The sequence below is a fragment of the Hemitrygon akajei genome, chromosome 3 (genome assembly GCF_048418815.1).
Source record: "Hemitrygon akajei chromosome 3, sHemAka1.3, whole genome shotgun sequence".
Lineage (NCBI taxonomy): Eukaryota > Metazoa > Chordata > Chondrichthyes > Myliobatiformes > Dasyatidae > Hemitrygon > Hemitrygon akajei.
This window is the reverse complement of record NC_133126.1, coordinates 105,960,068-105,984,243: the sequence shown is the minus strand read 5'-3', so window position 1 is coordinate 105,984,243 and position 24,176 is coordinate 105,960,068. Positions and strand designations below refer to the sequence as shown.

Sequence of the window (24,176 nt, the reverse complement as noted above, 5' to 3'; positions counted from 1 at the left end):
ATAGAGTTGACGTGGATAGGCTTTTTCCATTGAGAGTAGGGGAGATTCAAACAAGAGGACTTGAGTTGAGAGTTAAGGGGCAAAAGTTTAGGGGTAACATGAGGGGGAACTTCTTTACTCAGAGAGTGGTAGACTGACAGAAAAACAGACAGACATACTTTATTGATCCCGAGAGAAAATGGGTTTTGTTACAGTTGCACCAACCAAGAACAGTGTGGAAATATAGCAATATAAAACCATAAATAATTAAATAATAATTATGCTAAGTGGAAACCAGTCCAGGACCAGCCTATTGGCTCTGGGTGTCTGACACTCCAAGGGAGGTGTTGTAAAGTTTGATGGCCACAGGCAGGAATGACTTCCTATGACGCTCAGTGCTGCATCTCGGTGGAATGAGTCTCTGGCTGAATGTACTCCTGAGCCCAACCAGTACATCATGGAATGGATGGGAGACATTGTCCAAGATGGCATGCAACTTGGTCAGCATCCTCTTTTCAGACACCACCATCACAGAGTCCAGTTCCACCCCCACAACATCACTGGCCTTATGAATGAGTTTGTTGATTCTGTTGGTGTCTGCTACCCTCAGCCTGCTGCCCCAGCACACAACAGCAAACATAGCACTGGCCACCACAGACTCATAGAACATCCTCAGCATCGTCCGGCAGATGTTAAAGGATCTCAGTCTCCTCAGGAAATAGAGATGGCTCTGACCCTTCTTGTAGACAGCCTCAGTGTTCTTTGACCAGTCCAGTTTATTGTCCATTCGCATCCCCAGGTATTTGTAATCCTCCACTATGTCCACACTGACCCCTTGGATGGAATCGGGTCACCGGTGCCTTAGCCCTCCTCAGGTTCACCACCAGCTCCAGTGTGGAACTAGCTTCCAGTAGAAGTGGTAGAGGCAGGTTCGATTTTGTCATTTAAAAAAAGAAATTGAGTAGCTATATGGATAGGAAAGGAATGGAGGGTAATGGGCTGAGTGCAGGTCGGTGGGACTAGGTGAGAGTAAGCATTCGGCATGGACTAGAAGGGCCAAGATGGCCTGTTTCCATGCTGTAATTGTTATATGGTTATATGTGTTGATCCATGCCCTAAGCTTATCTGCCTTTCCTACAATACTCCTTGCATTGAAATATAAACAACTCAGAACATTAGTCCCACCATGCTCAAACGTTTGTTTCCTGACTTTGTCTAAGGACTTAGCAACATCCATCTCCACAACCTCTCCATCTGTTCTGGGGTTCTGATTCCCATCCCCCTGCAACACTAGTTTAAAGTCCACAACTCTGTGCAGTGCTAGCAAACCTTCTAAGATATTAGTTCCCCTTCCAGTTCAGGTTCAAACAGTCACTTCTATTCAGTTCCACCGTTTCAGGAAGAAAGCCTAATGATCCAAAAATCTGAAGCCGTCCTTCCTACATAAACTCCTTAGCTACATGTTAAACTGTACAACCTATACAGATTGGTTCTTGCTGTCTTGAGGCAAATTACAGTAGATAAATCCACAGGACCTGACAGGGTATTCCCTTCGATCTTGAAGGAGACTAGTGTTGAAATTGCAAAATGGCAGTATCTATGGGCGAGGTGCCAGAGGATTGGAGGATAGATCATGTTGTTCCATTATTTAAAAAAGGCTCTAAAAGTAATCCGGGAAATTACAGGGCGGTAAGTTTGACATCAGTAGTAGGTAAATTATTGGAAGGAGTACTTATCTCCAAGTATTTGGATAGACAGGGATTTATTAGGGACAGTCAATATGGCTTTGTGCGTGGTAGGTCATGTTTAACCAATCTATTAGAGTTTTTCGAGGAAGTTACCACGAAAGTGGATGAAGGGAAGGCAGTGGATGTTGCCTACATGGACTTCAGTAAGGCCTTTGACAAGGTCCCACATGGGAGGTTAGTTAGGAAGATTCAGTCGTTAGGTATACGTGGTGAAGTAGTAAATTGGATTAGACATTGGCTCAATGGGAGAAGTCAGAGAGTGGTAGTGGAGGATTGCTTCTCTGAGTGGAGGCCTGTGACTAGTGGTGTGCCACTGGGATCAGTGCTGGGTCCTTTGTTATTTGTCATCAATATCAATGATCTGGATGATAATCTGGTAAATTGGATCAGTAAATTTGCTGATGATACAAAGATTGGAGGTGTAGTGGACAGTGAGGAAGGTTTTCAAAGCTTGCAGAGAGATTTGGACCAAGGACAAACCAAGGTAAACGGTAGGACATTGAGGAGTGCTGTAGAACAGAGGGATCTGGGAATACAGATACATAATTCCCTAAAAGTGGTGTCAACAGGTAGATAGGGTCTTAAAGAGAGCTTTTGGCACATTGGCCTTTATAAATCAAAGCATTGAGTATAGGAGTTGGAATGTTATAGTGAGGTTGTATAAGACATTGGTGAGGTCGAATTTGGAGTATTGTGTGCAGTTTTGGTCACCTAATTACAGGAAGGATATTAATAAGGTTGAAAGAGTGCAGAGAAGGTTTACAAGAATGTTACAATATTTCAATGAAACCCCCCCCCCCATCCTTCCAAATTCCAGCGAATACAGACCCAGAACCATCAAACGTTCCTCATATGATAACCCTTTCATTCCTGGAATCATCCCTGTGTACTTCCTATTGACCCTCTCCAATGCCAGCCCATCATTTCTAAGATGAGGGGCCCAAAACTGTTCACAATACTCAAGGTGAGGCCTCACTTGTGCCTTATAAAGCCTTAGCATCACATCCTTGCTCTTGTATTCTAAACCTCTTGAAATGAATGCTAACATGGCATTTGCCTTCCTCACCACCGACTCAACCTGCAAGTTAACCTTTAGTGTGTCTGCACAAGGACGTCCAAGACCCTTTGCATCTCAAATTTTTGGATTTTCACCCCATTTAGAAAATAGTCCACACATTTATTTCTACTACCAAAGTGCATGACCATTTCCAACATTGTATTTCATTTGCCACTTTTTTGCCCATTCTCCTAAACTGTCTAAGTCCTTCTGCAGCCTACCTGTTTCCCCAACACTGCCTACCCCTCCACCAATCTTCGTATCATCTGCAAACTTGCAACAAAGCCATATATTCCATCATCTAAATCATATATATACAGCATAAAAAGCAGTCCCAACACCGAACCCTGCAGAACACCACTGGTCACTGACAGCCAACCAGACATGGATCCTTTTGTTCCCATTTGCTGCCTCCTACCAATTTGCCAATACTCTAACCACGTTAGTAACTTTCCTGTAATACCACGGGCTCTTAGCTTGGGAAGAAGCCTCATGTGTGGCACCTAGTCAAAGGCCTTCTGAAAGTCCAAATATACAACATCCACGACATCCCCTTTATCTATCCTTTGGATAGGTACATGGAGCTTAGAAAAAGAGAGGGCTATAGGTAAGCCTAGTAATTTCTAGGGTAAGGACATGTTTAGCACAACCTTGTGGGCCGAAGTGCCTGTATTGTGCTGTAGCTTTTCTATATTTCTATGTTTATATCCTACTTATAATCCCCTCAAAGAATTCCAACAGGTTTGTCTAGCAGGATTTTCCCTGAAGGAAACCATGCTGACTTTGTACTACCTTGTCATGTGTCACCAAGTACTCCATCATCTCATCTTAAACTATTGACTCCAACATCTTCCAATTTCCTTTTTGCTGCCTTCCTCCTTTCCAGTCTTCTGGCACCATGCCAGAATCAAATGATCTTTGAAAGATCATTTCTAATGCCACCACAATCTCTAACACTAGCTCTTTCAGAACCCTATGGTGCAGTTCATCTGGTCCAGGTGACTTATGTATCTTTAGGTCTTCCAGCTTTTTGAGCACCTTCTCTCTTTTTATAGTAACTGCACCCTTTACACACTACAACATCAGGCATACTGCTTGTATCCTCCACAGTGAAGAATGATGCAAAATACTCATTTAGTTCATCAGCCATCCCCTCGTACCCTGTTAGTATGTCTCCTGCTTCATTTTCTAATGGTCGTATATCCATCTCATTTCTTTTTTATTTTTAATATACTTGAAAAACTTTTACTATCCACTTTAATATTATTTGCTAGCTTGCTTTCAAATTTAATCTTTTCCCTTCTAATGATTTTTATAGTTGCTCTCTGTAGGTTTTCAAAATCTTCCCACTAATTTTTACTTTGTTGTATGCCCTTTCTTTGCTTTTACAATAGATTTGACTTCCCTTGTTAGCCATGGTTGTACAGTTTTACCATTTGAGTATTTCTTCATTTTTGGAATACACGTCTTGCACCTTCCTAATTTCTCCCAGAAACGCAGGATATTGCTGCTCTGCTGACATCTCTGCCAGCAGCTCCTTCCAATTTACTTTGGCCAATCCCTCTATTATACCACTGTAATTTCCCTTACTCTGCTACACTAGACTTTACTTTCTCTCTATCAAATTTCAAGTTGAACTCGATCATATTGTGATCACTGGTTCCCAAGGGTTCTTCTACCTTAAGCTCCCTAATTGCCTCTTGTTCATTACAAACACCAAATCCTGTTTAGCTGATCCCCTAGTAGGCTCAATGACAAAATGCTCTAAAAAGCCATCTCTTAGGCATTCAACAAACTCACTCTCTTGAGATCTATTACCAATCTGATCTTCCCAATTGACCTGCATGTTAAAATCTCCCATGACTACCATAACATTGCCCTATTGACACACCTTTTCTATTTCCTGTGGTACAGTGGACTCGATGGGCCAAATGGCCTAATTCTGTTCCTATATCTAATAGCCTTATTATAGCAAGAATACACAGGCGTTGGAAGGACTGAATCTAGAAAAAAAAATTACCAGAACTAAATCTAGAAAAGAACAAATTAATTTATAAGGAAAGGCAGATTACTTGTTTGATGTTTTCATCATAAGGAGATATACAGCATCGAAATGGGCTTTTGGCCTAACTAGTCCCTGCCAGCCAAAGTTCCTATCCAAGCTTGTCCCATTTACCCATGCTTGGCCCATATCAATCTCTCAACTTTTCCTGTACATGTACCTGTCCAAGTCTCTTTTAAATGCTGTTCCCATCTCATGTACTTCCTCTGACAGCTCAATCCATATACAAACCACCCTCTAGGTGAAAATGTTACCCCTCAAGTTCCTATTAAATCTCTCCACTCTTATACTCAACTTTCAGTTCTTGATTCCCAACTCTGGGGGAGAAAAGAGTGCATTCAACGGATCTATGCCCCTCATGATTTTATACATCTCTTTAATAATACTCCTAATTTTCCTACAGTTCGATGATTAAAGTCACAACCCAACTTAACCTCTATCCATAACTCACTCTCTCAAATTCTAGCATCATCCTTGCAAATCTCCTCTGACCTCCCCTGCACTCAGGGTGACCAAAACTAAAATATTCCAAATGCAGCCTGAATGTCATCTTGCACAACTACAACCTAACATATACTCATTGCCCTGACTGATACATTATATTGGAGGCTTATATTAGAGAGAAGATTTTTACTACCTATAAGGATTGGGGTTTTATTGGACAAAGGCCAATAGGAAGGTCTTACAACAGTCATAATCCTAGGAAGCTGTAAACAATTAAAAGATTAGGTGGCCTCCAATTGACACAATATTTCCATACCTCTCCTGAGTTAGCTCCAATAAGCCTACATTCTAACACGCAAAACACGCTGGAGGAACTCAGCAGGTCGGGCAGCATCCGTGGAAGCAAACAGTCAACATTACGGGCCAAGACCCTTCATCAGGACTGAAGAGGGAGAGGACAGGGGCCCTATAAAGAAGGTGGGGGGAGGGTGGGAAGAAGGCTGGTAAGTTCCTCCAGCATGTTGTGCATGTTGCTTTGACCCCAACATCTGCAGAGTATTTTATGTTTAAGCCTATATTCTAAATGGTTTAAGACCAGTGTCCTTCATACCCATTTTCACAACACTCCACCCTTCAAAATCACATCCATTGTTTCACCAACACATGGATTCTAAAAAAGGTTTGTTGTAGACTGATATCTGGAGTCAAAATGCAGTGAATTTTTCTCCTACCTCTGTTTGCTTTTGGTCAAGCAATAATCGAATGGCACTAAGCTCCTGTTCACGGACCTTCAGCCTGGTTTCCACTGACTGGAGCTGTGATTCCCATTCTGATTTTTTATAGGCCATCATGATATCAATCTGCTTCATCAGTTCTTGCAATTCAACTTCACAGGTGGTGAGGACATTGCTGTAATTCAATTGAAAAGCCGGAAAACGCATTAAAAGAAACTTACATATTTATCTGCAGATTCCATTCCCCATTCATACAGCAACGAGTGCAGCATTTTCAACAGGCCTCTACAAGGCTGCCCTATCCCTTTGGGTCCGTCCCAAAAGCTCCCCAGGAAAGCACAAGGCAAGACTAGATTTGGTTGTGCTATCATCCAGTCAAAAAAAATGCATATACTCAATGACACACCCGCATCTACTGTGCAAGCTTCACTAATGTAGCTCTATTGTAGAGCTACTTCAGTGAAATGCCAGAGAACCGACAGAATTTTCTTTTGTACACAATACTTTCAACAGTGGAAACAAGGTATCAAAAAACAAGTTCTTTCATAGATTTTCAGTTGTTTTTGTTTTACTTTTCCTTGTTTGGCTCAAATTTCTGTGGCTCAGTGGTTTAGATTTAGTCATTTCCAGAGGTTCCAGAGGTTTAATCCAGACCTCCAAAAACATTCTGTGCAGAGTTTACATATTCTTGCTGTGACTATGGGAGTTTCCTCTGTATGTTCTAGATTCCTCCATGTAACAGAGACATGCAGATTGGTAGCTTATTTAGTTAAGTTGATCCTAGAGTATAAGTAGATGGTAAAATCTGGAGGAAATTAATGAGAATATAGGGAAATAAAAAAAGGATTAATATAGGACTAGTGCAGGTGTGGCAAAACTATGGCACATGTGCATGCACAAACCTAAATAAATACCCCCTCGCACTCTGTAAGGTTCAATGGTATGGCAGATTTTCAACTGACCAAACCAAAATGAAGACAAAAGAGCATTCAAGGAAAGTCAGGGAAATGTTAATAGAGAAGCAAGACCATCTTCAGAGCCACTTGAAACCATCTTGAAAAAGCAGAAAAAATATGAAACCACAGCCACACTGTGTAGGTCAGGGAACCCCTCTAAACTTGGTCACCAGAGAATGGCACTTGTAAAAGAGGCTATTACGATATCAACAGTCACTCAGAGAGCTGCAGAAGTCAGTGGCTGCAACTGGAGATGAAGTTCATGACACCACAATCTCTAATGCCTTGCACCACAAAAAGGGTATTTATGGAAGAGTGGCAAGGAAGAACCCCTGCTAAAAAGCAGATCCTTGCCCGTACAGAGTTTACAAAGCATCACTGAGAATGTACCGTAATGATGTGGAAGAAGGTCTTGTTGTTAAAAGAGACTAAAGTAGAATATTTTAGCTTTGACACTAAGCGACACGTGTGACGTAAATCTAATACTGTGCCTCACTATGTGGAGATAGCATCATACTATGAAGAAGGATCATCAGTCCTAAAGAAGGGTCTCGGCCTAAAACAACGACTGGTTACTCTTTTCCATTGGTGCTGGCTGACCCTCCAGCACTTGTGTGTTGCTTTGGATTTCCAGCATCTGCAGACTATTGCATAATCATGCTATGCGGATACTCTTCAGTAGCAGGACTAGAAATCTGGTCAGGATTGATGGGAAGATGAATGCTGTTAAATACAAAGAGATCCAGGATAAAAACCTGCAAGGCTCTGCCAGAAAGCTTAATCTGGGGAGGAAGTTCATCTTTCAGCAGGAGTAGTTGAGCATCAGACCAGAAGTCTCTACAGAGGACTGTGAGAACAGCTAAGAGGACCACGGGGGTCTCCCGACCATCCATCGGGGATGTTTATCAGAGTGCTGCGAGCATAGGACCCTTAACATTATTAAGGATCCCATCTGTCCATTCAGCATCCTCTTTGACTTTCTACCATCAGGCAGGAGACTATGATGCACAACAACAAGAATGGTCAGGATGAGAAACAGTTTCTTCCCCCAGGCCATTAGGCTTCTAAACTCCTTGCCACATTGTATTTGAAGTGTCGCTGGTTAATCAGTTCTGTACCCTACAGTATTTAATATGAAATCACTTTATCTTATTTATGTCTGATTCATCTATAGATTTTATCCTTACCTTCATAAGTTATTGTGTGTTATGTGTGTTTATGTACTACTGTGCTTTACACTGTGGTTCAGAGAAATGTTGTCTCGTTTCTTTATACTGGAGGGAAAATGTTGTTGTTAGCTCAGCCATTGATGCCATCGATTGTCTACCAGTCATGGATGAACTCAACTCCGAACCAACCATTGAGGACCTCAGCAAGGCAATTGACAGTCTGGCCCCAGGGAAAGCTCCTGACAATGATGGGATTCCTCCAGACCTGATCAAACACTGCAAGAGCTCACTCATCTAACATTTACACGAGGTCCTCTGTCAGTGCTGGAAGGAAGGAGCTGTATCACAGGATATGTGCAACTCCAAAATCATCACTTTGTACAAGAACAAGGGTGACAGGAGCAACTGCAACAACTACAGGGATTATCTCCCTCCTGAGTATTGTCGGCAAAATCTTTGCTCGTGTACCCCTGGCACGTTTACAAACTCTGGCAAAACAGGTCTACCCCGAGTCTCAATGTGGTTTTCGCACAATGAGGTCAACTGTCGACATGATTTTCTCACTCTGTCAACTCCAGGAGAAGTGCAGGGAACAACAGAAACCCCTCTATGTCGCTTTCATCGACTTGACCAAGGCATTCGATCTCATCAGCAAGGATGGGCTCTTTCAGATTCTCCTCAAGCTCGGCTGTCCCCCGAAACTCCAAAGTATCATCAAGTCATTCCATGATGACATGAGGGCTACTGTTCAGCATAATGGCAGCTCATCAGAACCCTTCGCTATTCATAGTGGAGTCAAACAAGGATGCATGTTGGCTCCAACATTATTCGGCATCTTCATCTCTCTGCTATTGAAGCACGCACTTGGGACGTCAACAGAAGGCATTTACATGCTCACCAGGTCTGAAGGGCAGCTGTTCAACCCTGTGCACCTGAGAGCAAGAACAAAGGTGCAAAATATCTTACATGACATGCTCTTTGCCAATGACGCTGCTATAACCTCGCACACCAAACAGCAAGTACAAACTCTCATGGACTGCTTCTCTAAGGCATGCAAGAACTTCGGGCTTACCAGCAGCCTAAAGAAAACAAATGTCCTTGCCCAGAACATACTGGAGACACCAGTCATTACCATTGACAATTACGATCTAGAAGTGGTCCACGAGTTCACGTACTTGGGGTCAACCATTAGCGACACTGCCTCCCTCAATGCTGAAATCAATAGGTGTATCGGCAAAGTAGCATCAATCCTTGCTCGACTCTCCTCACAAGTCTGGGAAAATCTGAAACTCGCTACAAAGACCAAGACTGCTGTGTACAATGCATGCATTATCAGCACCATCCTATACGGTAGCGAGACTTGGACCATCTACTCCAAGCAGGAGAGGAAACTCAATAGTTTTCACCTGCGCAGCCTTTGCCGCATCCTCGGCTTCACCTGGAGAGACAAAGTCCCAAACTCTGAGGTCCTCTCCCGCACTGGACTTCCCAGAATGTTCCCGCTTTTAAGATAACGCAGATTGCGCTGGCTGGGCCACATCCGTCATATAAAGGATGGTAGACTGCCAAAGGACATCCTCTACGGAGAACTAGCAACAGGCAAGAGAAACGTTAGTAGACCCCAGCTTCGCTTCAAGGACCTCTGCAAGCGCGACATGAAGCCTTAAAAATCAACACAGAGTGCTGGGAGGATACAGCAGATGACCGCTACTAAATGCGAGGTAGTCTTCAGCAACACCTGGAGCAAGGCGGAAGAGTGATCCTAAGTCAGTTTGAGGAGCGGAGAGCTAAACGGAGAGCACAGTGGACAGCGGACAACAATTCCATGACGTCCTACACATGCAGCAACTGTGGCAGAGCCTGACATTCCAGGATTGGCCTTAATAGCCACAGTCGATGCTACTAAGGCACAGTCCCCATGATCGACCACGACCGATGGAGACCACATACATGTATATAGTTAAAATACAATAAATTTAATTTGACTTCTTAGTTTTCTCAGGATCTAACTTTACCACTTTTTCAGGGATTATTACTTCTCTTATTCAATCACTAGTATAATAAGCAAAGAATGAAGCCACTTGGCCCACATAGATTGGGTCAGCAGTAATAGCTTTTCACAGAATTTCTCATGAAACCCCTGGAAAGCTTCCAGCTCAGGTGATTTTTGAGGATTTCCTGCCTAGTTTTGTACCTGCAAGAGCAGTAGACTAACTACACCCCTCATGATACACCTCTATCAGGTCACCCCTCAATCTCTTAGTTTGCAGGGAATAGTGCTAGTCTATATGACTTCTCCTTATAACTTAACCACCAAATGAAAGCAACATCCCGTTAAATCTCTTCTGCACTCTTTCTACTCTAATAACAGCTTCCCTAAAAGGTGACCAAAATTGTACATAATAGTCCAAATGTAGCCTCACCAATGTCTATATAACTGCAACATAACTTCCCAACCCACATATTCAATGTTCTGACAGATGAAGACCAGTGTGCCAAATGCCTTCAACACGACAACACTTTCAGTGAACTACACACTTGCACTCCTTGCAACACACACAAAATGCTGGAAGAACTCAGCAGGCCAGGCAGCAAATATGGGAAAAAAGAACAGTCAACATTTCCAAGGGGGGGTAGGAAGAGACCCTTTGGCAGGACTGAAGAAAGTAAGATGAGGGGTAGATTTACAAGGTGGAGGAGGGGAGAGACAAACACAAGGTGATAGGTGAAATCAGGAGGGGGAAGGAGATGAAGTAAAGAACTGGGAAGTTGATTGGTGAGAGATACAGAGCTGAAGAAGGGTGAGTCCAATAGGAGAGAGCAGAAGGCCATGGAAGAAAGAAAATGGGGGAGAAGCACCAGAGGGAAACAATGGGCAGGCAAAAAATAAGGTGAGAGAGGTAAAAGGGGATGGGGAATGGTGATTGGGGGGGGGGGGTGCCCATTACCTGAAGTTCGAGAAATCAATGTTCATGCCATCAGGTTGGATGGCTACACAGACGGAATACAAGGTGTTGTTCCTCCAACCTGAGTGTGGACTCATCGCAACAGTAGAGGACATGGATTGACATATCCTCACCTACCACCCCACAAGCCTCCACACCCAGCACATAATTCTCTGGAATTTCTGCCATCACCAACGGGATCGCACCACCAAGCACATTTTTTCCTCCCCCCCCCCCCCCCCCCAACTTTCTGCTTTCCACAGGTGTTGCTCCCTATACGATTCCCTTGTCCTTCCCTTCTGATTTCCCTTCTGGCACTTATCCTTGCAAGCAGAAGTGCTACACCTGCCCCTAAACCTCCTCCTTCACTACCATTCAGGACCCCAAACAGTCCTTCCAGGTGAAGCGACACTTCACCTGTGAGTCTGTTGGGGTCATATACTGTGTCTGGTGCTCCCAGTATGGCCTCCTGTATATCGGTGAGACCCAATGAAGATCGGGAGACCATTTCGCCGAGCACCTACTCTGCTAAAAGAAACCGGATCTCCCAGCGTCTGCCCATTTTAATTCTACTTCCTATTCCAGTATGTCAGTCCATGACCTCCTCTACAGTCGTGATGATGCCACACTCAGGTTGGAAGAGCAACACCTTATATTCCACCTGGGTAGCCTCCAACCTGATGGCATGAACATCGATATCTCAAACTTCTGGTAATGACCCCCCCCCCACCATTCCCCAACCCCTTTTCCCTCCCTCAACTTATCTCCCTGCCTACATATCACCTCCCTCTGGTTTTCCTCCTCCCTTTTCTCCTAGCCTCTTATTCTCTCCCGTCAGACTCCCCCTTCTCCAGCCCTGTATCTCTTTCATCAATCAATATCCCAGCTTTTTACTTCATCTATCCCCCTCCCTGCTTCACCGATCCCCTTGTGTATCTCTCTCGCCTTCCCCACCTTTTAGATCTATTCACTTTTTTTTCCTCCAGTCCAGAAGGGTCTTGGCCTGAAACATCAACTGTACTTTTTTTTCATAGATGCTGCCTGGCCTGCTGAGTTCCTCCAACATTTTGTGTGTGTTGCTTGGATTTCCAACATCTGCAGATTCTTTCATTTGTCAGTTCCACTCCTTGATCTCTCCAATAAATAGTATTCCACAGGGCCCTAGCTTTCACTATACAAGTCATATCTGGCCAGATCTCTCAGAGTGCATTACCTCACATTTATCTTGATTGAAAGCCATTCATCAATCATCAGTTCACATACCTACTTGATAAAGATTCCCCTGTAATTTGTCATAACCTTCTACACAACACAGTAGGTTTAGTATCATCTACAAACTTACTAATGACACCTTATACACTTACATCCAAATAAGGTTACAAACAATAACTGATCCCTGCACACAGTCTGAGAAACAACCCTTGACCATTTCTTTCTGCTCTGCTTCCCGTGTGATTTAACTTTCCAGACCAGCCTGTCATGTGGGATTTTCTCGAAGGCCTTGTTAAAGTCCATATGGGCAACGTCTCACTGGCCTGCCCTTACCTACCCTCTTGATTAATTCCTCCAAGAACTCCAAATATGTCAAATCTGGCGCAGCGCTGACAGTGCCAAATGTTGGTAAATCATGCCCCTCCAGGAATTTATTCTCCATCTATGTCACTTTCACTGGCCTGTAGCTTCCTGGGTTTTTTTTTTAACTACCCCTTTTAAACATTAGTCACTCTCCAGTCCTCCAGAATCTCACCTCTAGAGAGGCAAATCCAAAATCTCTGCTTGGACCTTCGCGATTTCTCCTCTTGCTTCCCACAAGATCTGAAAATGCACCAATCCAGACCCTGGCAATTTATCCACCTTAATGCACTTTAACCATATAACCATAAAATAATCACAGCACGGAAACAGGCCATCTCGGCCCTTCTGGTCCGTGCCGAATGCTTGCTTACTTGCAGTAAAGCCTGCAATATCAGTTCCCTGCCAATTCTTGGGATTTTGCATAGATCTTGCCTACTAGATTCTTCACATTTCCTCTTTTTTTCTCTAACTTATGCACTCTCACACCTCTTGCACTGATTAAGATTCAGTAGTTCCCAAATGCTTATGTGCAGTGTATGCCTCCTTTTTCTTAACCAGAGTTTCAATATCTCAAACCAGCAAGGGTTCCCAAAACCTGCAGCCTTGCCCTTCACCCTGACAGGAACTCTTAACACCACAGTTTTAAAGGCCTCTTATTTGGCATACACTCCTTTCCGTGCAAACAATCTCACCCAATTAAATACCGCAAGATCCCACCTAATGGCTCCAAAGTTTGCTTTGCCCATTTCAGGACCTTAACCTGTGAACCAGTTGTACCTTTCTCTGTATTTTAAAACTAAAATACTTATGGTTACTAGACTCAGAGTGCTCACTGACACTTCTGCCCTACCTCATTTCCTTTGAGGTGCAGTATTGCACCTTCACTAGTAAGTTACACTTGTATATTGAGAAAAGAATCTTTCTTGGGCCCACTTCACAAATTTCATTCTGTCCAAGTTGTTTACACTGTGGTTGGTCCAGCCACTTTTAAGGAAATTTAAATCTCTACCAACATTACCCTACTATACAAACAACTTGCTACAATCCCTCTACATATCTGCTCCTCCAATTCTCACTGACTATTGGTAGGGGGCTACAATACAATGCTATCAGTGACCATCTGTATCCAGAGATACCGGCCACGTGACAGATGCACTGCCACCTGGTTGGTTGGAGGACACACCACATGCCAATCAACATTTGGTCCCTCCCAACTAATCAATGCACACCTAAATTATTGGTCACCTTAATTGGATTATCTGGCCCAGCCCCATGCTATAAAAAGTGAGACTTGGCCCTGGCTCACTCTCTCTTACAGACCACCTCATTGAAGGTAAGTGCATTGATTTATGTTTGGGAAGGTCTATTGTTTGTCCTGGTAAGGGAGCCGCAGCTATCCAAGGTCAAGGTAGACAGCTGTTGTAGTGCTTTTCCCTTGTTCTTTGTTTGTGTAACCGTACCTGTCCCCACACTGCTTCCTGTGTATTGTAGTTGCTTGTGTTGACCCAACTTCCCCTTGTAAATAAATTCCTTATTGTTAAAACTGTGTGTGTCCAGGCCTCTACTGTTGAGACTCAAAGAACCAGTTATTTTCCATCACAACACCATCTACTACTTGTTTTTTAAGTTTTACCCGTATTTGCCTCACTGGATTATCTTTCCAGGTATAGTCTGTTGTTGTATCCTCTTTTATCAAGAAAGCAATTCCGCCTCCTTTCCTACCTGTACCAAAGGAGCTCTGTAAATTATCTGCTTAAAGAAAAACCCATTGCAAAAATATCAAAGTTTATAGGTACAGTCCTTCCCCGGGTTTAAAACACCTGACTTACGTATACATTGTCCATTTGAATGAGCATCTGAAGAACTGATAGGATGGATGGGACGGGTCTGCCTTATGCTATAGGCATCATTGTTGAGGAGGAATGGGACATTTCCCTGTGCCTTCACTCTCCCTCCCCACTCGAACCAAAACAAAGGGCTGAGTAAAGCCAAGCAGAGCTGGGTACACTGTGCTGCCTCACTCACTGAGTCAGAGAAGCTGCTCTTCCCATGCCTACTCACTCTCTCATCACAGCTGTTTCTGTGATATCTCCCCGGCACCACTTTCATTCATCTCCATAATTGTACACAGTTTAGAAAATGTCTACTATATTTTCAAAGAAAGAATTAAAATCCCAAATATTGGATAAAAAAAGACACATCTATAACATTAAAATATTCTACTTACCCTTCTTGGCCAAGGTTTTGCACTGCTTCTAGTAAAGCCTCCATTTCCTCTCAGCTTCATAGAGTCAACTTGAGGCAAAGAAGAGAAAAACGTAACAATATTTATTTTTATATTAAATGTATTTCATACAACCTCAGTTCTTTGCACCTGCAGTCATACATTTGTCACATCTCCCATATTCTGATTTACCCATCTGTTCTTTCTCAAACTGAAGCTAGTTTCTTCACCTCCAGGACTCTACTTCCTTACTTTAATTAATTTTAATCTCCTACTTAAAGCTAAAATTTAAATTTAAAGAAATATGCACAGTGAACAGTAGAAAGTAGAATCAATTTGATGCTCGAGCAACATACTCAAAATGCTAAAGAAACTCAACAGGCCAGGCAGATGCTCTATGAAAGAGACAGCAAGCACTACTGGCCAAATTTTATCATACAATTTCAAAATTACTAGCCTGAACATCTTTGCTTTGTTTCAGCAGACTGCTGCTACAGTCTATACTAGGGGTAGGCAACCTTGAGCACAAATAATTTTCTAGCATATGTCATTCATTAATTTGAGTCAAAACATAACTAGATTTACTTAAATGGATAATTCCCATAATTCAAGTTTTTATGGCATTTATCTGGCCCACCGTCCGCTCATTAATACACAATCCGGCCCACAGAGGCAAAAAGGTTGCTGACCCCTGTGTTCTTCAGCAAAGCTTTTGACAAAATTCCACAAGGGAAACTGATCAAGGCAACTTAACAAAACTGGATCTGAAATTATTTTAGTCATAAGAGTTTGAAGATGATGGTCGAGTGCTGTTTTAACTAGTGGTGTACATGTACTGCAAGAACTGGAAACCTGTATTGACAATTTGGATATAAATGTTCATAAATGATACAAAAGTTGGCAGCATTGTTGGTTGCAATGACAGCTGTCTTAATGAACAATAGCAGATTAAATTTAAATAGCAGAAATTTAAATTTTAATAGATTAAATCTGTAAAAAAAAAAAAAGTGAAATGATGTACTTTGAGAGAACTAAGGACATACACAAAGAATGGCAAGAATGGCATTCTCGGTATTTCCTAGAGAATACCAAGCACAAGAGGAACTTGTGCTCATGTCCAATGATACATGAAAGTAGCAGAATGGGTACATTATGTGGTTAAAAAAGCATACAAGATCACTGATGTAAACCAACATAAAACATTAGCTGAGCAACAACCAGAGTAAGCTGTGCAATCATCACACTACTAGAAGGATATGCTTGCACTGACAAAGGTACACAGGTTTTTGCCAGTGTTGGAGCTTTTTAAACTTGGAGGAGCAAGAAGGGTTTGTTTTGCTTGTTGTGGAGAAGGCTGAGGGCGACCTGATAGTGGAAACTGAGGTAGTGGAGTAGGCAGAATCATGAGGGGCATAGATAGAGCAGTCACTGAGAAACGTTTACAACCTGTTTAGCTTTTACGTTTGGAATATGTAATTCAAAGGGGATTTGAGGAAGAATTTTGTTCACTATTGTTCAAACGTTTTTCATTTTCACAAATATTGAGACTGGTACTCTCAGCATTTCAGTATTCGAATGAACATTTGAAGCAGTTTCGCTCGTAGGTGTCAAAATCCTGGGCTCAATCCATGAAGACACCACAACACGTCTGTTTTTTTCTACAAACGTCTACAGATGTACAGTTGAAAGCATTCTGACTGGTTGCGTCAAAGCTTGGTGTAGAAATTCCAATGCACAGGAATGCAAGAGGCAATGGTTTGGCGCACAAGTAGAGACAGCTTGTAGAGAGTTCGTGAGAAAAGATAAGCAGATGATAGAGCAAAGATGCACTCAGCCAGATGGTTTGAGATGTGTCTATTTTAATGCAAGGAGTATCATAAACAAGGCTGATGAACACAGCATGGATCAATACATGGAACTATGACATGTGGCTATTACAGACTTGGATGTCTCAGAGGCAGGAATAGCTAGTGAGTGTGCCAGGCTTTAGATGCTTCAAAAGGGACAGGGAGGGAGGCCAAAAAGGTGGGGGTGCGGCATTGCTAATCGGGGATAGCTTCACGGCTGCAGAAAAGGAGGAAGCCATGGAGGACTTGTCTACTGATTCATTGTGGGTGAAAGTCAGAAACAGGATATGGACAATAACTCGACTGGGTATTTTTAATAGATCCCCTAATAGTAACAGAGAGCAGATAGGGAGGCAGATTCTGGAATGGTGCAATAATAAAAGGGTTGTTGTGATGGGTGATTTTAACTTTCCTAATATTAACTGGCATCTCCCTAAAGCAATGAGTTTGGATGGGATGAAGTTTGTTAAGTGTGTTCAGGAAGGTTTCCTGATGCAATATGTAGATAAGCCAACTAAAGGAGAGGCTGTACTTGATCTGGTATTGGGAAATGAACCTAGTCAGGTGTCAGATCTCTCAGTAGGAGAGCATTTCAGAGATAGTGATGACAATTTCATCCCCTTTACCACAGCACTGGAGAGGGATAGGAGCAGACAATTTGGGAAAACATTTAATTGGAGTAGGGGGAAATATGATCAGGCAAGAACTTGGGAACATAAATTGGGAGCAGATGTCCTCAGGGAAATGCACGGCAGAAATGTGGTAAATGTTCAGGGAACATTTGCATGGCATTCTGCATAGGTATGTTCCATTGAGGCAGGGAAAGGAGATGGTGGGACAAAAGAACCATGGTGTATAAAGGATGTAGAAAATCTAGTTAAGAAGAAAAGCTCACCTTAAAAGGGTGCCAGGAAGGAGCTCAAAAATGAAATTAGAAGAGCTAGAAGTGGCCATGAGAAGGTCTTGGCAAGCAGGATTAAGGAAAACAAGTATGTGAAGAGCAAGATGATGAGTGTGTGAAAATAGGACCAATCAGGAGCAATAGCAGGAGCACGTGCATGGAGCTGAGAAAGGTAGCGGAGGTACTTAATGAATACCTTGCTTCAGAATTCACCTGTGAAAAGGACCTCGGCAATTGTGGGGATGACTTACAGCAGACTGAAATGTTTAAGTGAATGGACATTAAGAAAGAGGATGTGCTGAAGCTTTTGAAAGGTATTAAGTTAGATAAGTCACTGGGACCGGACCAACTATACCCAAGCTACTGTGGTAAGAGAGGGAGGAGACTGCTGAGCCTCTGGCAATGATCTCTGCATCAATAGGGACAGGAGAAGTACCAGAGGATTGGAAGGCTACAATCATTGTTTCCTTGTTCAAGAAAGGGAGTACAGATAACCCAGGAAATTATAGACCAATGAGTCTTACTTCAGTGGTGGGCAAGCTGTTGGAGTAGATCCTGAGAGGCAGGATTTGAGCATTTGGAGACACATAATCTGATTAGGGATAGTCAGCATTGTTTTGTCAAGGGCAGGTCTCACCTTACGAGCCTGATAGAATTCCTTGATGTAACAAAACACATTAATGAAGGTAGAACGGTGAATGTAGTGTATTTGGATTGCAGCAAGGCATTTTATAAGGTTCCCCATGCAAGGCTCATTCAGACAGTAAGAAGGCATGGGATCCAAGGAGACCTTGCTTTGTGGATCCAGAAATGGCTTGCCCACAGACAAAGGGTGGTTGTAGATGGTTTGTATTCTGCTCAGAGGACAGTGATCAATGGGGTTCCACAGGGATCTATTCTGGGACTCATCCTTTTTGTGATTTTTATCAATGGCCTGATGAGGAAGTCGAAGTGTGGGTTAGAATGTTTGATTGCATGAAAGTTTGGGGTGTTATGGATACTCTGGAACCTTGTCAGAAGTTATAACGGGACATCGATAGGATGCAGAACTGGGCTGAGAAGTGGCAGATGGAGTTCAAACACAGATAAGTGTGAAGTGGTTCATTTTGGAAGTTCAAATTTGAAGACGATATAATAATGATAAGACTCTTAGCAGCGTGGAGGATCAGTGAGATCTTGAGGTATTTGTCCATAGGACACTCAGAGCTACTGTGCAGGTTGACAGTGTTGTTAAGAAGGCATATAGTGTGTTGGCCTTCATCAACCATGGGACTGAGTTCAAGAACCATGAGAACCCACTTGGGTACTGTGTTCAGTTCTGGTCACCTCACTACAGGAAGGATGTGGATACTATAGAGAGAGTGCAGAAGAGACTTACAAGGATGTTACCTGGACTGGAGGGTGTACTTTATGAGAATAGGTCTAGTGAATTTGGCCTTCTCTCCTTGGAGCGATGGAGGATGAGAGGTGACCTGATAGAGGTGTATAAGATTGAGAGGCATTGATCGTGTGGAGGCTTTTTCCCAGGGCTGAAATGGCTAACACAATAGAGCATAGTTTTAAGGTGCTTAGAATAGGTGCAAGGGAATGTCAGAGGTAAGTTCTTCACACAGTGTGGTGGATGCGTGGAATGTACTGCCAGCAACAGTAGTAGAGGCAAATACAATAGGGTCTTCTAAGAGACTCTAAGGTACATGTTTAGAAAAATATAGAAGGCTATGCGGTAGGGAAATTCTAGGCAGTTTCTAGAATAGGGTACATGGTCAGCACAACTTTGTGGACCAAAGGTCCTGTAATATGAAATAGATTTCTATGTTCTATTTGCAGATTCAGGTATTGCCATCATGGCTACAACTCTCCCTACCAGCAAGGACATCTATAAGAGGCAATGCCTCAGGAAGGCAACATCCATTATCAAAGACCAAATAACTAGGCATGACTTCCTTTCATTAGATTGGGAACAGGTCCTTCAGCCCAACTCACCCATGCCACCTGTGTTGCCCAGTCAGCTCATCCTATCTGCCCATAGTTTCCTAAAGCCTCCTATGTATTTACACAGTTTGTAAATGTGGCCAATGTACCCACGTCAACCAGCTCTCTGCAAATACACTTCACCCTTCACATGGAGCTGCTGTCCCAATGTCCTTTTTAAATCTCTGGTAGCTGATCTTAAACCAATGTCCTCTATTTTTAGTACCTCCATCCTAAGTACAAAACTATGCGCTTTCATCCTGTCTATGCCCTTTTATGATCTTGTATATCTCTATCAGCTGACAGTCCAGAGGGGAAAAAATTCTTTTCTCCATATCCTCCTATTGTAACTCAGGTCCCCATAGCTGCCATGAGGCAGTAGATACAGGAGTCTGGAGACCCACACTTCAAGGATCAACAACAGCCATCAAGTTCTTAAGCTGATCTGGAAACCTTAATTCTACTTCAGACCACATTTTCTTCAACTTGCACGACTGTTGTGATATTTGTTTTCATTATTCTTTTCATAATAAGCTAGATAATTTATGTAAGCATAAGCTTTTGTAACTTGCTTGTAATGTATCGTGCTGCTGCAAAAAGCTAATTTCGTGGCACTTATATCCTGGGTTTTTAATGCCATAACAATAAACTTGAATCACTATGACAACAAAAGCTAAAGGCAGAACATTACAAAATGTGACTAATATATTAGATATTTAATATGGTTTGATCATGGCCTGCCAAAGGCCATTACTCTACACTTCCTCAAAGGCAGTATAAAGGTAATAAAAATTGACCAGCAAACCTTCTGAAGTGCAGTTGTTTCATTTTTAATGAGTTGGTTGTTAAATTACAACCAGGCTAGCTTGAAAACAACACCCATTTCTCCAAAAACTGATAAGACTACAATCGGCTTCAAAACATATCCTACAATGTCCGACTAACTTTGGGTACGTCTGACCAATGGGTCCACATTCATTCCTGCAGAACATTCTTTAACAAATCAACATCTTAATAGTTCATACTTTAAGGTTCATTCGCTATTCTAGATTTTCCCAACATTTCACCTTCAGTTCTCCTCTACTTTACATTAAATTTCAAAATATGCTCTGGAAAACAAAGCAACCATCTAAGCATCTGTTCAATTATTTGCACCTTACCCGTGGATTGGTTGTCAAGTTATACTGAGCCAGAAGTCAGATATATTGTATACACATGAGCTCTTCAGCCAAGATATTCAGTTTTTAAATAGCTGAGGCCCCAGGGTTAATACCAGAGACAAGTCACTGACACCAGGCTGCCAACCCAAAAAAAGGGTCTTTTTTTCCCTACACTTCTCTCTTTTCCACACAATGCTCTCACCTTGCTAACCAATGATCCCACAAACCATAACTTCACATAAAAGCACACAATGTGACAAATCAGTGATTGAGAGTTAAGTCATTGAAGAGTCCAAAGGAGATTCATAAGGATGATTCTAAGAATGAAGGGGTTAACATGAGGAGTGTTTGGCAGCTCTAGACCTGTACTTACTGGAATTTGGAAGAAGGGGGGGGGGGGATCTAGGAAGCCTACCGAATGTTAAAGGACTAGATAGGATGGATGTGGAGAGGATGTTTCCTACAGTGGGGGTATCCAGAACTAGAGAACACTACCTCAATATTGAGGGGCAAATCTTTATAACAGATATAAGGAGGAGTTTTTTTTTAGCCGGAGAGTAGGGAATCGGTGGAATGCTCTGCCTCAGATTGCAGCAGAGGGAAGTCCGTGGGTATATTTAAGGAGGAAGTTAATTGTTTCCATCTCAGATAGGGCGAGAAAGCAGGTGTATGGGGTTGAGTGGGACCCGGGATCAGCCATGATGGAGCAGACCCCGATCGGCTGAATGGCCTAATTCTGCTATGTCTTATGGTCTAAGCTGCAGGGGAGATCAGAAGATCATCAACATACATGAAAAAAATAGTATCTTTAAACAATGTTTTCAAGGGTCAGAATTCAGAGAATTTGCATAAAAGCAGCTGCAGATCCCTCCCAGTTTTCCTAAATCTAGCCAAAAATTGTAACTGTCCTGATGAAGGGTCTCGGCCCAAAACGTTGACTGTTTACTCTTTTCCACAGATGCTGTCTGGCCTACTGAGTTCCTCTTACATTTTGTGTATATCACTTTCTAAATATTGGATCCCCAACCCTCTTTCTTTGGTCCTTACTCATTCCATCTCCTCTTCAGGTCCAGTCCAATCTTGTTCACACCAGTAATCTGTTAACCAGCATCAAACTACCAGCTCTGCTCTAAACAATCTCTCCCTCAATATCACAAAAACAAAAGAGCTGGATGTGGATTACTGGAGGAATGGAGATGGGCTAACCTCTATGAAATCAATGGATCTGGGGCTGAGAGGGTAAACAGCTTTAAGTTCCTCGGCATCCACATCACCGAGGACCTCACGTGGTCTGTACACACAAAGGCACAGCAGCGCCTCCTTCACCTGAGATGATTGAGGAAGTTTGGTATGGGCCCCAAATCCTAAGAACTTTCTACAGGAGCACAACTGAGTGCATCCTGACTGGCTACATCGCCGTCTGGTATGGGAACTGTACCTCCCTTTATCACAGGACTCTACAGAGTGGTGTGGACAGCCCAGCATATTTGTAGTTGTGAACTTCCCTTAATCCAGGATATGATCCTTGGGTACCTGAGTCACCCTAACCACAATGTATTCCAGCTGCTACCATCTGGGAAGCGGTACCGCAGCATAAAAGCCAGGATCTACAGGCACTGGGACAGTTTCTTCCACCAGGACATCAGACTGATTTGAGTGTTCTCTATATTACATTGACAGTTCTATTTATTATAAATTACTATGATTGCACATTGCACATTCAGATGGAGACATAACGTAAAGATTTTTACTCCTCATGTATGTGAAGGATACAAGAAATAAAGTCAAATCAATTCAAATACCAGTTTCACTCTTTCCTGACTCCTAGTGTTACCATTTTCAAAATAGTTTGTATGGATTTCCTGTCCAGGTTCAGCCCTACCAATGAAATCAAACTTTGCTCAGCTCTCAACTTCTTATAATCTTTATGTTACTAAATGCAACCCATCATTTTACCCCCGGGCATGGGATTCTTTCCTAAATTTTCATTTCTCTATTATGGACAAGTAATCATTCTATTGCTTAATGGTTCTCTTATAATTTAAAATGAGTTACAATATAAACGCAAAGTTTATATTGTGTCTTACATTTGTCTAGTGGACTGAAGGCCCACCTGCAGTTTTTAAAAACCTAGCTTGGTTAATTAATGATACAATCTCTGGTAAACACAACATTAACATACACATACGTTACCTCAGTCATAATCAATAGAAGTTTCTGTGACCCCCTGGTACATGTGCTGAGACAGGGTATGAAACAGTAAATAAACCAATGTTACACATAGAAAGCAGACAAAAAACAAGTAAAAAGAAAGAAAACAAAGAAAGGACACTAAAATCAGGAACAAAATCATTTGAGGTAAATTGTTTGAATTTAAAGTTAGTTTCAGGTAAAAAGTCACAATCAGCTTTGTTTCCTTTTTGATGACATCACTCACCCTTTCACATTTAATGCAAAAAGTCATGAGAAAATTACATTATTTTATAAATTAAATATGAGCATCTGCAGATGAGGATTAGGGACAGAACACCAGAAACTGACTTACATAGGGAGTTAGGCAATTACTCCCTATGTAAGTTAACTCCCCCCTCTGCCCCGCATCTCCCTCTTTCACCCTCCCCCCACATCACCCACCTACCCCTCTCTCTCCCCACATCACCCACCTACCCCCATCCCCAGTATCAAACCCTCCCCCTTCTTGCCTCCCCTTCTCCACCCACATTCTCTCCCTCCCTCCCCTCCCCCTAACATCTCTCCCCTTTTCTCACCCTTCCCCACCACCCCTCACTCACCCTCCCCAACCACACTACTCCCCTCTCACCCTCCCCCAACCCCACTACAACCTCTCTCACTCGCTCCAACCCCCTTCTCATCTTCCCTACACTCCTCCCCCTCCCTCTACATCTCCTCCATTAGCACACTAGTGACTCTGACTGACAAACTGCCCCTACCCGCCGTACCTAACTCTGCTCCTCTCCCGCCAACCGAAGCCTGGGACCCTACTACGCCTGCGCTTTCCTTCCTCGCACTGCCTTTCGGGACATGTAGTCCGTATATTCCTCTGCCTGCGTCTCAGGCTACGTCCACACTAGACCGGATAATTCTGAAAACGCCGGTTTCGCGTAAAAACGAGAGGTGTCCACACTATGTGTTTTTGGAAATATCTCTATCCACATTGAAACAGAGATTTCGGCGAATCTCCTCCTCCTGCACACGCGCAGGACACATTTACCGAAAACAAGCGACATGTTTGGTGTCGAATCTCGCCGTAAAAGTGGGCGTTTGTTCAGTTACAGACTAGAAAAAGTTAAAACGACGGACAGCTGTTGGCTTTCGCGAAGGAGAACTTAAAAGTAAAAAAAAAACAAATACTGGAGCGTACAGAGGCAACCGACAGGGAGCTC

General features: G+C 42.7%; 1 protein-coding gene across 5 annotated transcripts in view; it reads right to left on the bottom strand.

Annotated features, from left to right (window-relative positions):
• The window catches only part of cep63 (centrosomal protein 63), a 136,557-nt gene extending 112,766 nt beyond the window's left edge, over nucleotides 1–23,791 (bottom strand). For 4 of the 5 annotated variants that reach the window (XM_073040554.1, XM_073040557.1, XM_073040556.1 and 1 more), the window contains exons 1-3: nucleotides 23,733–23,791; nucleotides 14,897–14,964; nucleotides 6,022–6,199 (exon numbers count right to left, since the gene is read on the bottom strand). In XM_073040554.1, the coding sequence (XP_072896655.1) occupies nucleotides 6,022–6,199; nucleotides 14,897–14,940 (222 nt within the window). In that variant the 5' untranslated portion in view covers nucleotides 14,941–14,964; nucleotides 23,733–23,791. Of the gene's footprint in view, nucleotides 1–6,021; nucleotides 6,200–14,896; nucleotides 14,965–23,209; nucleotides 23,282–23,732 lie in introns of those variants that run through there. The other variant, XM_073040555.1, reaches the window with a different exon arrangement.
• Nucleotides 23,792–24,176: the final 385 nt, after the last annotated feature.